Source organism: Eleginops maclovinus, chromosome 1, assembly GCF_036324505.1.
Source record: "Eleginops maclovinus isolate JMC-PN-2008 ecotype Puerto Natales chromosome 1, JC_Emac_rtc_rv5, whole genome shotgun sequence".
NCBI lineage: Eukaryota > Metazoa > Chordata > Actinopteri > Perciformes > Eleginopidae > Eleginops > Eleginops maclovinus.
In genome coordinates this window covers 21760172-21779312 of record NC_086349.1, presented here as the reverse complement: position 1 = coordinate 21779312, position 19141 = coordinate 21760172, and the positions used below count along the sequence as shown (strand labels likewise).

The window sequence follows — 19141 nt, the reverse complement described above, 5'->3', positions numbered from 1 at the left end:
GGGCTTTCTTTCAGATCTGGTCCGGACACGGTGTTTTAGTAAACAAAAAGAATAAGCAAATTACCAAGAAACTCATCATTCAATATAAACCACCTAACATTAAAAGACCTCAACCACCTCCTCTGATCTACAATAAAACAAACTGCATCTCTAATGGCCTTTTTTATTTGTTTTCAGCTCTCTCTGGAGAACAAACCCCCTCCCACCCACGCGCCCTTACCCAGGGTGCCCGTGCAGAGGCAGTTGTGAGTCCGGGGAGGTGGCTTAGTTTGGTGGCTGTCCAGAATCTGTTGCACTAGCTGCTCCACTGAGAAGCCAGAGCTGCTGTTCCCATTGCTGCAAGTCCACTTGATGCCATGAACTGCCGGGAGAGAGGAGGAGACAGAGATGTCAGCCAGCCCAACAGACCACCAGCCACGCCAAACCCCCGCCCCACCCACTGCACCCCCCTCGTCTATCGGCCAGTAGACATCATGCTGCTCACTGCTCCCCTCACGCAATCTTCAAAGTTACCTTGATGAAGAGGAATGAATACTTCCGTTCCCTCATGAAGCAAAACAAACCACTGAATGGCCTCGGTGTGTTCACTCAGTCAGTCTTAATATAGTACTTTCAAGTATTTGAGAGGCACTACCTTTTGTTCTGATCTCCGTCTTTCTCATTAATAATGCAATATAACTACCTACAATAACTCTACATTTCCATATCTTTTCTCCATGTTTTCTGTCTCATTAGGCCAGAAACAGATGCTTTTCTCTCCTAACCATAATACCTGTGTACTTTTTCTGTACTGCACTGCTTCCCTCCCCTGTGTTTTAATGTCTCCTGCTCCCCTCTGTGAGTGCTGGTGAAGGTGACAGCAACCACAATCCTTCCTCTCTCACCCCGACATATGACTCTGTCCTGGCATGGAAAGCCCCTGGGGAGAAACGCCACCTAGCCACTGCTAATGCTGCTGCACCAAGCAAAACACGAGAGGTGCTTTCATGTAAAGCTCTACTGCTTTTCGTCACTCTGTTTCTAAAGCAGCCACAACTTTTAATGAGACAGAGAGTGGTTTCAGTGGTTGAAAGGGTGTATGAGACACCAATGAGAGCTGCAACGCTCAGGCTCTCAGCCGGGAAATAAAGGTAATATTTGAGAAGCAAAGCATATTTAGATTGTCAAACAAAATCAAGCCAGCTTTAATTCAAGGTCTCTTCACTTTAGTAGCTGCTGTGGCTAAATATACAAGAGAGAGAGAGAGATGTATAAAGAGAGTCAGGTTTACAAAACAGCAAGAATTTGCTAAGTGCCTGTCTGTTTGCTTATGCGATAAAAGGAGTTGGAAACAGTGTAAGAGGGTGAGCGTAATGCAGATTAAAGACAAGGCTAGTCAAGGCGAGTGAGAAAAAGGAACTGGGAAACTTGATTGGATGACTGTGATAGGGATCTAAGCTTTGAGATCCTTTGGCAGATTACAGGCTGGTCACCAGCAGATGTCAGCAGAACGTCTGTGATCAAGCTGAGATCACACGCTCCTCAGACGACTCTCTGTGGCGGGTTACAGGAACATTAACAGGATTCATTTTTGATCTTTTATACACTCAGATTTGTGCAGACATTATCTAGAGTGGGTGAGCTGAGAAAAAGATGGCACACCGAAAGTGACAGGAGAGTTTCATCTAATGTCACTGCAATTACTGCACAAATAGTGTCTGTCTGGAGCTCCCATTAGACAGTGTGGCTTGACTCACTTTAACTTGTGACAGTGCTTATGCAAACAGTACAAATTAGATGCCCCTAGTAAGACTGCCAAAGAGATGAAAGGGACACAGGAATACTCAAAATGCTGTCATGAATCTCCCTCTGTGACAAAGCCAGTAGGGAGGCTGCAGGACAGAGGAGCATCCGTTCTGCTGATGTGACGCAGAGAGGGTGACAGAGCAAGAGTGAGAGCCTAATACAACAGCTTACATCCACCATGTACTGCCATCCCTATTTGTCCAAACAATCTTGTCTCCCCTCCACCCTGATCCCTCATGCCAGAATCGCCTCAGCCCTCTTCATCAGGACGAGCGTCACCCCCGGAGGCTGTGGGTTGTTGACGTACAGTTACCACCGTGTCTGCCTGTCTGCTCTTCTCACTGAGGGTTATGTTCCAAAGCAGACATGACAGGAGCAGTGCCACAAGGTTTAATCCCAGTGGCAGCGGCAGCAGAGGCACCAAACATCAACCGAGTCACATCATCATCCTGATGACTGCATCCTGTCGCGAGCAGCATCACACAGCCCTAATGATAAAACACAGCTGATCTGTAGGACATGTGCATATCCCATCTGATTGTCTCTGCCCCATTGGGCACTATATGGGACAGGGGAGTACAATAGTTTACATGATGGCTAGCCCTGTCTGTCTGGCCTTGGTCTGTTCCTCTCTGGCCCTGTGTGTGTCTTGCCTGGAGACAGGCCCTCTGTCTGTCTGAGTGTTTGTTAAAGCCGCTCAAGCGCTATCTGTCAGCAGGCTAGGGGCATAGCTGTGGAGAGTGCTGCGTGTTTATTGCATTAGACCAAAAGAGTGAATCAAGCTGGCTGCCTTGTCTATGGTGTTGTAGCGTGACTGAGTAGTGATGCCACTCTCTCACCCCCCCGCCTTCACTCCCTTGCTCCTTCCTTTTCTCATCAAACGCTGCAGGGAGTTAAGGAGCCAGAGGTCAGACAAGGCCATGTTTCACAGGGCTTAAATTTGCACTTCCGCATGAGAGCATCCGTGCATGTGAAAGTTTTTTCGACTGAGAGCACGTGTGTGAGTTTTTAGAGACAGAATAAGCTCAACTGATCCATGAAATCCACATTTTTCCTTTGTTGTCTTTTTGTATCATTAGAGGTGTCAAATGGTTAGTGCACTAGAGTATCGTGAAGAGAATATCAAAAGGAAAGAGCACGACGGAATAGGGCAATTATATCGCAAAAGTTGACAATGCTCTTCAAAAATAAGAATTTGACATTAAATTACGGGTCCCTGTGCTGACAAAAATCAACTTGTGAAATAAAAAAACACTCAATACTATATTAGAAAAAATGGCTTCCATACAGCCACACAAACTGTGGAAAACATACAGTACTGTACACTCCTGCAATCCTGCGTCCTGCACTGAATATTCAAACTACACAGTTTGATGGATTTGCACATTCCTGGGCAAATGGAAATAAGTCCTGCTAGTTCATATATACCGGTACATCTTCTGAGTCATTAAGGAAATTCTGCTGTGTACAAAAAGAATATTCCCAGCAGTGCATACTTATTATAAAATTCCTGTGCAATACAAAATCCCCTATCTACTAATAAATGCAAATGCGTTTTCCAAGATATAGGTCAGTCTGGGAAAAAAATGCACTGCATGTTAAGAGCTAATGTATTATTTAAGATTAAATAATGCATGGATAATATGGCATGACCTCATCAAGTCTTTGCTCCTTCCATTGAGGTGTGGGGTTGCTATCTCACAGGACCACTAGATGGCAATGTTGCTCCATCCCTGAGCTAGTGTGGTTATGCTGGCTGTTGCAGGAGAAGGCGAAGAGGATAGAGGGGAGAAGAAAGATAGAAAGCAAAGACAGAAAGCAGAAGAAGGTTTTTTGCTCTTTATTTAGCCCCCTCATGTAGCCTGGTAGCTAGAAGGCATCTCACACTCCCCCTCTTTGTCCCAACAACTCCCAAAGTTAATGACTTTACGCATTACCGCAAATGGTGCTTGGTTTTTACATTAAGGCACGGATCTAATGAATACAGTAGGCCGTTGTTGTTCAGTGTCCTGAGGTAAGGCTTTATGTTAAAATATGTCTTAAAACTGATAGCAAGCAGAGCAGTGAGGGGGATAACAATATAGTCAGGACATCAGTGATGATGTTCTGGGCTGGCTCGTCTGTATGCTGCCAGCATGCGTGTGTGCTTGTAAAGCTGCTGACACGTTCCTCTTTACCTGGCCACCTCTCCAATAATTGGCCATCGGAATATCAGTCACAGCCCTGCTGGCCCCTGCCAGACACGCCCAAACCACAGAGTGGTTGTTAAAGGCATCTTAACAGCTGTCTGAAAGATTTTTGATGCCTCACAAGGTCCCCATTTGGCTATTATCATCATCAGACAAACCCAGATCTTTTCCAAAACATTGCCTCAATCTTTGGGCAGATCTAGAGACTCATAAGAACACATAGTGCGCCTCACAGAGCATTAGTAAAGCTGATAACAATTCGATGAAGGGGGGAGACGAAGAAGGGGCGGAGGGGGGAATTTCTGGTGAGTCAGACATTCTTGCTCCCACGCACTAGCATGAATCAATAACCAGCTTGCTGCCCTCCTCTGCCTCGACTTCCGTCCTGGGCAAGAGAGGAAGCACACTCTCAGCTCGGTCAGAGTGGTGCCAGAGGTCTAGGGGAAGAGCTGAACTCTGACCCGTTACTAGCAGACGGGAAGAGCACACACTCATATTACAGTGCAGGAACACTGGCATAAGATGTGCTCTGACTGAGGTGCTGAGGCCACTTACTGTACCAGCTTTCAGCAAATTGGACTTGACATAACATCCTCAGACAGATAACAACCACTATGTTTACTCTTCCCATGCATGTAGACATATAAAGACCATTAAGGCCTTTTTAGAGGAGACAGCAACTGTTTTTATTAAAGGATATGAATAAAAGTGGGGCGACCATAATTGATAAATAGGATTTTCAAATACTCACACATGGGCTTTAGCTGACCGATCAGCTCCTCTTTCGTCCATTTGGCCCACTCCTTCTTGTCTGTATTGATGGAGCACAGGATCGGACCGCATGGTTTCCCACAATCCTCAATGGCTGGAACATTCAAATAGTGGACGAGAACGATGTCAGGGTTCTGTGGGGATCACACAGAGAGGGAGGATGGTTAGATGAGATCACTTTATGGACAGTCTGTCCGAGAGCATGGTTTCTTGAAGATATAAATGCAAGGAGTTTTAGTGACACATTGATACTGTGGCTCAGCTGTGAGGGCTCTTATGTGGAACAAGCCAGCTGGTTGATGAGAAGTTAAATGTTGCTGAACTATTAACACTGCATAGTGAGACTCAGGCCCAAGAACAGAGGAGTAAATGCACAACCCGAATCACCAGCAGGGACCAGAACAAATCTGGGATCAGAAATCAGCAATAATCTCCCTCATTATGTCACTATCTGTATCGCCAAATGTGTGTGCCCTTGGACGTGTACAATAGTGTGTGTACGTGCATGTGTGTGATAATTACAATGTGTGCTTGTGTAACACACTTATGGCATTTTGTCAAGTCCTCCCACATGGTGAGTTGATGCCCTCAATTAACTCTGCCTGTATTTACCAAGTCAGAACTCAACAATTTGCAGGCTGCAAATTGTTACTGGGTTACCTCGGCAAATTCCCTAAATTGACAGCTTATGAATAATAGGTAGCGTTTAAAGGAATGTTGTGCCCGTGTGAATAACATCAATTCGCTGGTGTTATCATGAAGAGCTTTGATTACTGAGCATGGCAAAGACTCACACAGGGAATGTTCCCATTCCAGTCCTTATCGCCTCCAATTTATTATAAACATCCGGGTGTCACTAAGCCCACAAGAACCTAACAAACAAATACAGAACAATATTCCTACACTGACACATAGAATAGAAATAAAAGCTGCCCTGATTACAGCTGACCGCTATGCAGGCAAAAATAAGCTGATATACAGGAATAAAAACGATCAAAAGGATGCACGCAAAGCCACAGTTGCATGTACGCTCTCGCTGCTTAATAAGACGCAGGAATAGGCGAGGCAACAAAAACCTTGATAGAGAAAAATGCCTTGACAACATGTGTGTGTGACTGCAGTTTGAAGCTTCATCAGTACTAAGTGGCAAATAAATCAGGGTGCTGCTACTGTAGGTCTGTGCTCCCTCTCAGTGTGTACCATTAATCTACGGCTTCATCCCCCCTCTCCCTCTCCCTTTCTTCATCAGACAGGGGTGTGGTTTAGGGGCAAGCATATCCAAAGAAACAGTCTTTTAAAATCATCCCAAATGTACCATCTCAATGTGTTTGGGCAGACACAGCTCCAGAAGTGGAACAGGAGGTAATAATATGTAAAGCAGTCTCGGGGTGACAGATGACCTCCCTGCAACCCTTCGCCAAGAGCTGAGCTGGACTCTACTCTGTGTTATCTCCCTGCTTTCCTTGTCCCCTGTCATTGGTATGGACACAAGGCGACGACTGCTGCCCTGTTTGGATGGAGATGGCACAGGGAGCGTGTGATGCTCCCAGATGGCATCACCAGCTGTGTCAATAGCTAAGAGATGCCCTCAATCTTTTCTTGGAATGAGAGTGCCAAATGTGGACAGCTTCATTCAATTATGATCACGCATAAACGTATGTGGATGTATGGGAGTGCAGGCGGGAGAGGAATATTCATAGACACACAGTTCACACGTGATTGTGAGCAGACACACACACACACACACACACACACACACACACACACATACATACACGTAGCCTGAGCCAGAACACACTGATTAGCATACCGTTACACACATATATACTCACAGGAAATACAAAGGGTAGCTTTACACAATCATACACGTGGATACATTTCATCCTTTCAACACCCACACTCACAGCTGTTTCCAGCACACACACACACACACACACACACACACACACACACACACACACACACACACACACACACACACACACACACACACACACACACACACACACACACACACACACACACACACACACACACACACACACACACACACACACACACACACACACACACACACACAGTAAAACACTATGGAAGAGACCATGTGGCAGCCTTAAAGCTCACCCAAACACACGGTAATCTGTGTGGCTGGGATTTCCTATTGGAGAATCTGCTATTTGTCTGTCTGGAACTTTCTCTCTTTGCCCAATCTTGTTTCTGCTTCTTCCTCTCTTCTTACTTTACAACAGATTTAACAGTTCTCTCCCAAGTCGAGCCCACTTCCACTCCAAGAGGAAAACAACACAATGAAAATGTAAAGCATCACATAAATCTATCAGGATGGTAATTTAATTTAGTTTCCTGCTGGCTGCTTTCTTTTTCCACAGTGTAATATCAGGATTTGGTTCTCCTGGAGCAGAGGGGAAAACGGCTGAGGGGGAACTTTTTTTGCCTGGATTCTATTTTCCAGAGAAAATGAGATCTCATTAACTTATTGATTAATTGTGTAATGTAGTCTTTTGGTTGTGTTTTCACTCATTTCCCATGCATGTCTCAGTGCAGCTTTCCAGCCTCATTTCCGCAGAGGAAGGGGAGATTGGGATCCAGTCGTGTGCATGGAGGTGAGGATATGGAGATGTTTGCATCACCCCATATATCTGTGATTGTTATTACAGTATGTGAGTATGTGAGATAAAGCCTATAAATAGATGTTGGCCATATCTGTAGACACGTTTGCCAACAATTCCCATAATAGGGCCTCTCATAGCATCAATGCATCATGTATATGTAAAATGTAGCATGTCTCCAGCCAGCATTTTGATGTTGCTGTGTTGTGTTAATGTTTACTGCGCCTCCCTTGAACAGATGGATAGATGTTGAGCTAATTACTAGCAGAGTCTTGGGGAGTCAGCCATGGGGGCGGAAGGCCTGCTGAGTGGGTGGTGGAGAGCCTTCCTACCCCTCCTTTCACTACTCTCTTTCTCAAATCACACACACAAAGTGCATCAACATACAAAGGCAGGCCTGCACACAAAGGAGAAAACACGGTCATGAACGCATTCACAGTCAATACGCAGTTCAAGAGCCAAAGCGTGGAAAAGTTGATGTGCCAACACACACTTTTGCACAAGCTTATGCGATACGCAGGACATCGCCATCGCAACCGGAGGATAAAGGTGCTGTTGTAGCCAGGCAACAGGTTTCTCTGGCACCCACGCACTTGGAGGCAGCCAGTGCTCCTACGATCTCTCAGTGACTGCCTACCTCGTCCTGAAGTCATATATCCTGTTATACTCCCAAAGACAAGGAGGGAAAGTAAAAGCGAGAGATTGGCTAATGGAACTGAAGACACAGACGGAGTTAGATGTCGTAGCAAGAAGGATGACCTTCTACAATGACCTTATACTTTGTGCTGAATGTGAGGTAGTATATGTGTATGCTGAGCTGCAGCTGAGATATAACTAACTTGAGTACAAAGCACATCTATGGGTCTAAACTGAGTGGTAAAGTAATGAGTGTCAGGTTAGGTTTCTTTGACCCCCACCACTCTCTTGGAACACCTCCATGTAGCCACTACTCCAACACCCCACTATAGCTCATTAAGAGACTGAGTTCGAGAAAGAGATACATGGAAATACAGAGACAGAGACAGAAAGAAGAATGGGAGTAACAGCTCTTATATTGTCAGGCAGAGAGCTCTGTGGTTGTACTCTACTATAGTAGGCCTCGCTTTCACAACCCGTGCACAGGAGCGATAAGAACACCATTAACATGAAAGAATCTTAATTGAGAGGGGATGCTTCATGCAACGTGGATGAGCCAGGGAGTGCAGGAGGAAACCTTGTTCCACTCTAACCCACACCCAGGAATGGGGGCTTCAAAGCCTGTCATACAAAAGGAAAGAGCAGAGCAGAAAGGGGCTCAGGTATGGGAAAAGCCCCCCTTTTCCAATTTTACTCTGATGGAGGAATGGGGAAAATGAGCAACGGGGAAAGGAATGAGGCACTCCTTTATGGGAGAATTGAACTAGCAGGCTACAGGGATATCCATTTCAAAGCAAAATAACATAAAAAAACAGGAACAGTCAATTGTTTTGTCACAAACATTCAGCATCAAGGCGTAAATACAGAGGGGAGGTGCATGTGTTGGTGTATTTGTTTTTGTGGATGTTTCTGTGCCTTTATGTATCTGCAGCTGCCTACATTAAATTATAAATAGCAAGTGAATGAGTGTCTAGAGGCAGATATCCGTATGTTAGTTTGGCGTACGTACATCAGTATGCATGCAGAATGAGTGCAATGAGCTGTGAGTGTGAGTCTGAGTGGATCTGCTGCTTTGACTGCATATTCATACCGTCTGTGCCTGCAATGCATATTAGAATTTGTGGTGTGGATCTCCGCATATGTCTTTGCAGTTTCCTGTGCATAAGCAACACCTGTGTAATATAAGTTTGTGTTTCATGTCGTGTGCTATGGTCCACTGAACGGGTATGAGGGGTTATTAAAGCTCCGCTCTCTCGGCTGTGTGGGGGCAGGTGCCCTGGCAGTGGCATAGTGATGGATGGCATTGGGTGCCAGTCATTAGGCAGCCTCGTGGCCTCTGGCACTGAGGTTGCACTCTTAAACACCGACCTCCCCCGCCTGTCCCCAAACACCACCGCTCATTTCAAGGTCAACTGCCTCTGTGGAGCTGTAAGTTCACCTCCACAAGGCATGAGACCTCTTGCTTTTGTTTGGAACCTTTATCGCTCACTGCCAACGGGTTTGTTTTGGAATGTGGGGGTGGGCGGCTACTGCCTTGCCTCGTGCAGACACAGCCGCACATGCACACGCATGCAGAACATGAAGCCAACAACGTGCAGCACATACAAACTCACACACACACCAAGGTAAACAAAACCCTGTGTCAAATCTTCCCAAAAAGGCAGCAAACAGCCTGAAGCTCCTGTCTAGGTAGAGGAGCAATTCTGTCTGTCTCCCTCTCTCTCTCTCTCTCCCTCCCCCCCCTCCCTGGGTCCTCTATGACAAAGTTGTTGTTAAAATGTTCCAATTTTAGAATACAGACATCCTAATTGGGGTGTCTGAAGTCAACGCTCAACTCAACTGCTACAGTTCACCCTCTACCGCATCCAGCTCTCCAACCATCACAACACTGCCTGACGTCCAAGCTAACACGATGCCCGGTGCGTACCAATCCAGCGGTAAGCACCAGTTTACGGATAATTTTCACTTGTGTGAAACACCTCTATTCACCTCGTCTGAAGCGTATAGCAGGGATGGCAGAGTAATGCCCAGCAGGAGATCCTGATTTAGGGAAGATTCATACTCCACCTCTTACCTCCACTACCTAGTGTACTGGCTGAAAAACATGAAAGGCAGAGCTTGGAACTTTTGAGGAACAGGAAGAGGCCAGTATGTTTGAGCGTGTTTCGAAGGAAGCCAGGGGCTGAGGCCTGTGATGTTTAATTCAGCAGCACATAATCACTCCGATGGAGTTGAGAGCGGGGCTTTAAATAACTCAGCTTAGAGGGGCAGAACTGCTTCACTCTGGGTGGGGGAATACGAGTCTATGTGTGTGTATGGGAGTTTGTGTGCATGTGTTTGTTCACTTTTGTGTGCAATTGTGCAGATATGCGAGTGCATTTCTACATGTCTGAGAGTGAGTATGCAAGAGAGTGCTCCTCTATTTTGGTGTGTGGCACCTCCCTGCTTTGAAATATTTTATTTGTGCAGTGCACCACAGTAAAAGGTGGAGTGTGTTTGTTGCTGTGCCAAGCATCTGCATGCATTACAATAAAAGTGCAAAAGGCCAGCATTCAGAGACTGAATATGGAGGAGAATTCTGGATGCCAAGCAGGCAGGCAGTAAGTCAGGCGGTAAGCCGGGCAGTGAGGCATTGAAGCCCCTTTAGCCGCCACAACTCAACTCACAGTTTACAGCCTACTTATTCTTCCTAAGGCCTTTTCAGAGCACACTAGCCTCTCCATTAGCTGTTGTGGTCCCAAGTGAGAGGCCACGCTGCCCAGGGGCAAGCTGAGAAAGGGCCATCAGGATCCCATCCGCCTGCCATAATGGCCTTGGCTGAGCCCATGGCACTGATCCTAATATTCTGTGGCCATCCAGGTGACACAAGTCACACTAGAATGAAAGGAAGGGAAGGAAGTGACTGAGCTCTATCAGACACAGGGAGGATGTGCTCTCTCTTCATGGTTATTTTCTTTGTTTCCACCTCGAAATAACCTCTCAACCTCTGCCTTTCTCCGAGTCGTTTCAACTCTCCCATTTCATCACTTCCTCCCTGGGCATAGTGCAATTCATTTGGACGAGGAAAACACGGCTAATGCCATCTCTCTCCACTCCCTCTCTTCTGCCCTCGCTCCCTTTCATATCAGCGCTGAGTCTGATTTGTTTGTGTGTGTCTTCTTTCTCCCCGTGTCACTCGACAAGGCGTGCTATTTATGTGCCTGTGCCCGTGTCTGTGAGCAAATCAGAACTTCACAGGAGCAGCCAGGGGAGATGTGCTGGTGCATTTTTAAACAGGGAGTCACAGGGAGGACTGATGTGTGTCCAGCAGCAAGACAGTCCAACCTGGCCACTATCTGCATCTGCAATGGCCCACTGAACAACAATAGATAACACCGGTTGTCAGCATTAACAGCAACAACAACAACAGTTGAGGTCGTTACAGAAAACAGAACCAGTCGAGCACAAACCAGTGGAGCATTAATGCACATATATGTAGATATGAATTCACACTGCACATGCATCAAGAGACTTACACACAGTGACAACAGCAATGGCCACAGGACTGCTGAGCCTGTGTGCTCTGTCAAGCATGGTGAGGGGCTCATTATTATTACTGGGCTGGATACTGGAGCACCCCCACAGCTCAGCTTGGCAAGACCTCTCTCTGGAGACACACACACACATACACTGGCCTCTACACACGCATACATACACACCGTACAAATGGGTAATCACACGTCCGCCCCTGGGAGAAAAAAAAAATGCTGAAAGGGTCTCCTAGCAACCAATGGTGTGTATTGAGTCCACATGAAAAATTGAAAAAATAAAGACAGTGTGTGTGATTTTGTGTGAGACAGAATGGAAGAAATTAGGTTAAGATTAACAGTGAATCATAAAGAGATGAAGGGGGTTTAGAGGGTGAAGTACGGGCCGGTCAGAGATGAGATGGCTTAAATTGGGATATGAAAAGGTAACGAAGAGAGGAAGAGGAAGGGGGGCATCAGAAGTCTGCCAATTTGATTGACAATCACAAGCATTTCCCCAGCCTCTCCACAGGGGCAGTGTTGACTGCGAGATGATCCTCGGAGCAGGTCCACAGACAGTTAAGGTCATGGGAATGTGTTATCAAATCACAGCTCAGAGAGAGAACATCAAGGGAATAAATCAGTGTCTTACACTCTGTTACAAATATGTAGCAGCACCACAGGGATGGGGATTACGCAAGAACCGGAGCACAGGCTTTAGAAAACGGCCTAAAACACATCGCTGCGTATCACACAGGGTTCAAATGCAAAACACAAGGGGTTCTGCAATCAGGTAAGAGTATTGGTTTGTAAAATTGCTGCATAGCCCTGTACAAAGAGGCGTAGCTGTATCTCTGGGGCTCTACCGAGCTTTTTGATCATCGCAGAACAACTATATACACATCGAGTCCCCTTTAAAAAGATTCAACACAAAGAAAGTTGCATTTTATTTTTTCATCTGTGTGCAAGCGTGTGAAATGCGTGGAGCAAAGCAGCGTGTAATAGCGTGCGTGTGTGTTTCCATAAGATACTAGCGTGTGTCATTGTGTGTGTGCATGTTTTGTACATCTGTTTGTAAAATTGTCTGTGTGAGCTAGTGAGAAGCATGCTATCTCCATCCAGCAGCTGCCACAAGGAGGCTTCCCAAAAACAAGTGCAGGGCCATGACAGAGACAGAGCGACCGCAGCCTTCTGGTGGTGTAATAGGAAATTAATTGAGACCATCAATATGGTATTAATCATTTAAGCACAGGTGCTGAGGTGGCACTTTGCTGACTGCTCTACTGTTAGCAGCACACACACACACACACACACACACACACACACACACACACACACACACACACACACACACACACACACACACACACACACACACACACACACACACACACACACACACACACACACACACACACACACACACACACACACACACACACACACACACACACACACACGTAAAAGTTTGACCTGCTGTTTTGCACAAAATGTAGGTGAGGACAAAAAGAGAGAAGGGAAAAGTGTTTCCTGCAGTCGCACACAGAGACAGTGGGACAGTTTTTATACACAGCCATCCAAGGTCATTGTTCCTTTGCCTAGAAAGGGGTTTGTGTTCAGCTCTGTTGAGCTTCCCTCTGATAGTGACTAAACAGAGAGACAGGAAATTGAATGGGGCTGCGTATTCTGAGTGATGTACAAATCAGGGAACGACAGGTAAATTCAGGGAAATATTCATCAACTCCCTTGGAAGCCATGTTTCCTATAACGCCTAATCCTTCGTGAGGCAAAGCACAGTGAGGACTGGAGTGCCGGTGTTAATCAGCCAGAGGAGAGCCAAATTGCAGCAACTACATTAAGCCGTTAAGCACACCGCGTCTCCAAATTGTTTGAGGTGTCTCACTGAGATGAATGCGTCTTCGTATGAATAACACAGCACACGCAGACAAAACCACACTTCGTATATATGTGCATGTGTGACTGCATATACAGACATGCACACCAATGGCATGTAACACTGTCTTTGTCTCTTGCTGAGATAGTGCGAAGCTGTGCATGATGGGGGTTCTTAGTGTATGGAGGAGTGCAAGGGGATTTTTTGGACTGATTGAAGTCCGGTGTCAACGAGCCTCCATAGGCACTTTACACCAATACCTTCACCACCTCATGTCTGTCGGTGTCAAGGTTGAGCATATAATGTTTATGATTCAGCAGCTGTAGATAAGATGGAGATTGATCTGTATTGAAAGGCAAATAAGATTGCCAAACTCAGACTCAGCTGAAAAGCAGAAGGAGTAGAGGGGGAAAGAAAAAAGGAAGTAAGAGGAAAAAATGCATTAACACAGGTCTGGCCCAGAGAGAGCGCAGAGTAATGAGTACTTCCTCTGCACACACTGAATACTGGAGAGAGGGTATAGACAAACCATCATGACCAGCTGATTGATGCCGTGTGTTTGTGTGCGTGTGACTCTGTTTGATCTGTTTCTCTGATTGTTGCCGTGCTGGAGACTTGCAACTCTCGACTACTGACACTATGCCTTGTTCTGTGTTGTATGTAAAAGGCTGGAAACACCTAATGACCGTATCAAAAAACAGCAGGTGCATCTGAGTTATTCAAGTTTGAGTATAAAGAGTTAGGGAAGGGGGAGTATAAGGGAAGTTTTAAAGTAAGAATGAGTTAAAGAAAGTGACACTACTAGCCACTACACACCATCATGTGAGAATAAGAGGCTCTTTATCACATCAACTTTAATTTAGCATGTCTAACGGTAACGCAAAAAGATGTCATCAAATAGAGCCGTTTTCAAAGGCCAGAGGAATGTGTGAGCATGCATTAATAAATGTATTTGTGTGTGTGTGCATATGGGACGGATGGAGGGATAAGACCCTTTGATGTATCTCCCTACGGCCCTGGCCAGCTTGCAGGAGAGGAACAGAGTAGAGGCCACTAGAGAGTTGGGGCGCGAGCCCTGGGGCCTGTTCGTTCCCTCCTCCTCTCAGCCTGCCTTCCCCTCCCTCCTCTGATCAATACTGTGTCCTAATCACCGAGGACAGTACGGTAGTCCTCTCTTTCTCTCATCTCCTCTCACGTTTTCTTCTCATTGTTTTACAACCTCTGCTTCTACAACACTTTTGCCAACTAGCATAAATCACACATGAGTGAACATGTTCTTGTTTGCCTGTGTATGTGTCCATCCATATGGGCAAGGCAGTCAGTTTGAGTCTCTGTAAATATGCGAGAAAGCTTGTACAAGGCTGTTAAAATGTGTGCATGCGTCTGTGTACAACAAGATAAGGGAATATCCTTGAAAAAGCAACACCAACATAAACCCCAGTGAATTACGAACAGCATGCATACACTTGAATAATAAAACATCCCCTAATTTTGGTGGCTTTATCCCAGTTATCTAATTGACTGTGTCTTTTTTTCTTTCTTTATTATCTAATGAATGTGGCTTGGTGAGGCCTGGAATCACACAGGCAGCAATAAGTAGCTCTGCTTTAAACCCCTACTGCATCAGAAAAGCTGAATAATTTGTAGGAGAAATAATTACGGGGCAGAAGAGCAGGCATCAATCCTGGAACATCGACACTGCCCTCGCTTGGAAACCACCTCACCCATAAGCCAAGGCTCCATTAGGTATTGTCTGGGGCCTACAGGCTAATTTGTTTGCATCAATAATACATTCAAAGGATTTATCTAACTTGCAAATGAGTGTTCATTTACTGGTCCACGAGGCAGGGAGGAGAGCAGGCAGCAGGAGAGAAGGTGTGAAAGGCTGAAACAGCTGGTTAGGGCTATCTGGGACACAGTTAACCCTTTGCTAGGCAGCAGTAATGTGTTACAGATCTACCATTTAGTGAGAAGTATTCAGAAGTAGTTCTTCTGACATGCTTGGATAACAGCCAGTGTTTATGTAGGGCACAGAGAGGCCAAGGTGCTGGTGACCAACCCTTGGAAAGGCATCAAAAATGAAGCAGAGAGCCTCTTCACAGCCACAACTTATTACCTGCTGCACCGGATATTCTCTGATCTTATGCCAAGTGACAAAATGACAAAGAGGAGTGTATGTGTCTGTGAAGATTTGGCATTAGAGAGACATGGTGGGTTGTCCTTCTGGGATCCCCACAGCCCTTTGATCTCTGTACTATGCTTTCTCCCCACAGGTGGTACCAGGACGTGCAGCGGGAGGGTTACCGTGAGCAAGCTAGCGAGAGAGAGACTCATACAGGAGACGAGAGTGAGAGAAAGATGGGAGAGGAGGAAGTAAAGCTGGCCATGAACATATGCTGCATCTCTGTGCCAAGCCCCACTGGCTCAGGCAACCCACGCATACGCTGCCGCTGCCACTGCCACTCCAGCCCTCTCCAACACCAACACCATGGCACTACTTAGTCAAACAAAGCTGGAGAGATGAATCTGGAAAGAGATGGGCTCTCCCCAGTCTCAGCACTGCCAGGGTAGGGCTGCTTGGCATGGATAACACAACCTGATTACACACACACACACACACACACACACACACACACACACACACACACACACACACACACACACACACACACACACACACACACACACACACACACACACACACACACACACACACACACACACACACACACACACACACACACACACACACACACACACACACACACAGAAGTGGCTTTCAGCTGTTTGGCTTGCACCACTACAATTGTGACACTTCTGCTGTGGGCCACCAAACACCACTGTATGATGAACTGTGATACCACAGAGATTTTTATAATCTCTTTATTGGCTAGTAACTTTCACTTTGATTAATTGTGGGCGTTGGCAAAGTCGTAATTTGGTCAGGCTTTAAAAACTGAGGGATATATTTTAGTACTCTGTATCAGATTTGGACCAAACCAACTAGGCCACCTAAAGAATGAGGATGTATATAATCGATAATAACTCTACAGGACATACATTTAATTTTGCAGTCAGCTCTAGTCATTATAAATCAAACATTTTGTCAGACATGAACAAAAAATCCTCAGTAACTTGAGGGGAGTTTGGCATTAATGCGGAGGAGGTGACTGAAACAGGAGAATATTGTTTATACTAGCTTATATTTCTAAAGAGTAAAATAGTTTGGGAAAGCTGTATGTGTGTGTGTGTGTGTGAGTGTGTGTGTGTGTGTGTGTGTGTGTGTGTGTGTGTGTGTGTGTGTGTGTGTGTGTGTGTGTGTGTGTGTGTGTGTGTGTGTGTGAGTGTGTGTGAGACAAGAGAGCTGTGGTTACTGGTCCTGTTATGTTTGATGTACTGCACCCCTAAAGCTATCATTAACACCGACAGTCAAGAAGGTTCAATTCAGTTTTCATTGCTTGAACATTTTATGAGTGCTAGACTTAAAATTCACAGAAAGGTCACCTACTAATATTTTTCATACAATACTTATTAAGACTTTTAAGTTTTATTATTTATATATGAAATACTTTGTGTAATGAGGCGCTTACATTAACTGCTGCAGTGCTGCTAGGGGGTTTCACAAAAATGTTTCAAATTATTACTGACCGTGTATTTGATTGTGGAAGGGGGAGGGTAAGGGGGAGCAGAGCAGCTTTTGGAACACTGCTGAGCATGGCTCCCCCACTGGGACCCAAACCAAGGGCAACAAAAAGGGAAAAAAGCAAAAATGCACAACATCCAACAGCACACAGACCCAAATGGCTTGCTAACAAACACATCCACGCTTGAACATAAACCCACACACATAATAGGCCCACACAAGAATGGAGACACACAGATGCCCTCAGACGCCTAGATATACAACAACAAATGCTTGTATAACACAGAAATCAAATTTAGGGTTCATCTTGCAATCTGAGCCCTGCAAACTCAATTCCCCTCTGCCGTCTAGCCGCCTTACGTTCCACGCCTTTTCCATGTGAACGAATGGGGTCAGTATCGCCACATAAACATCATCCTCTGCTCTCTCCCCCCTCGCAGTGAATGGATGCTGAGCGCCGGTGCATATCTACGCAGGGATGGCAAGGGCACCGAGGAGAGAAAATCAATACTATATCTCACCACTAAGCACAATCCCAACCAAAAGCAGCTGGAGTTTGCAGGTTGCTCCATAAACTGGACGGCTTCATCTGGCCGGCCGCTGTGTCGGTGGATTGCTACAGTAATGCACTACAGCACAATGGCCTAGGCCAGAGCCAGACACACACACACACACACACACACACACACACACACACACACACACACACACACAGCCCTGTACACTGAGACTAACAGCATGCTCCCAGGGGCTGGGGAATAGCAACAGCAATGAGAAAAACTCTCATGAGGTAGGAACAGGGTTGACAAATACACTCTCTCCTCCGTCACAAACTCGGAAAGCAACCCTGGACCATTTAGCCCACCCTCACCGTTGAATCACACATGTACACACACACACACACACACACACACACACACACACACACACACACACACACACACACACACACACACACACACACACACACACACACACACACACACACACACACACACACACACACACACACACACACACACACACACACACACACAGAGGGCCCTTAAAATATATTTTCTAAAAATAGGAAGCGAGAAGCGGGAAATGGGACTGAGGCTATTATTATTGCGCACACGTCCTGCCTGGTCCCACCAAGGAAAGGAAAGAGACTAATGATTTTCCTGGTGCAAGCAATTAAAAAACTATTTGTCACCTGCCAGGCTGCATATGACGTTAGGGGCCTTGGCAGAGGACCACAGACTAAGTCAGAGCATACACACTGTACACACACACAGTGGGCCGCGGCACGCTCAAATGGTGCATGAGAACCAGGTGAAGCTGTCACAGGAAAAAGGGAAACCAAGGTAGAGTGAGGTAAGAAAGAATGAAATGTACTTTTCGATAAAGGAACAGAGTTGGGTAAACGGCTGATTTATCCGGACAGGTTAATACTGGGCCAGACAGCGCCTCAGACAGCCCACTGCCATCAGGAAGTCATGTAATATTTAGACCCCGGCCAATGAAAGTTATTCTCCTGCTGCTGCGCTCCTGGCTAAAATAGAAATGTATATTTCCCTCTCTTCCCTGCCCTCCTGTCGCAAGCTAAGAGCACAACAAGAGAGCAGGCAACTCTCTGCCGTACTCACATCTCTGTCTCTCCCCCCTGCTCTCCTCCACCAAGTGAACAGTCAGGTTTATACACACCTTCATTTTAACCGTATTTCTGCACTCCCGGCTGGATTTGTCTAAGTGGTTTGAGGAATTTTAACACACCCAAGAAAAAAAGAATCACATTTCATTGAAAATCAACATTTTAATATAATTAAATAACTCCCTTTGCTGCAGTTTCTGTATTAGGAGGTAAACATTGTAAACACTACAGGGAGATGAGGAAGAGCCTGTCAAATCTTAGTTATCTAAGAAAGGCCGCTGGGAAGCTAATTTTTTAATGTTTCTTTTAATTTTTTTTTGCAATTGAGCTCTCCCCTGTTGGGTTACAAGTGGAGGGGAGTCTTTCCTTTGCACTCTGTGTGAGGGTTTGGATGGGCCACATAGGGGGCACTCACGCTGACTAACACCTCCCACTATTAATAAGGAAACATCCTGTG

The 19141-nt window shown here is 45.8% G+C and overlaps 1 protein-coding gene across 1 annotated transcript in view; it reads right to left on the bottom strand.

Moving 5' to 3' along the window:
* camta1a (calmodulin binding transcription activator 1a) overlaps positions 1–19141 on the bottom strand; it is a 270525-nt gene that overhangs the window by 26430 nt on the left and 224954 nt on the right. The window contains 2 exon segments of the mRNA XM_063886403.1: positions 221–361; positions 4726–4879. Of these exon segments, the coding sequence (XP_063742473.1) occupies positions 221–361; positions 4726–4879 (295 nt within the window).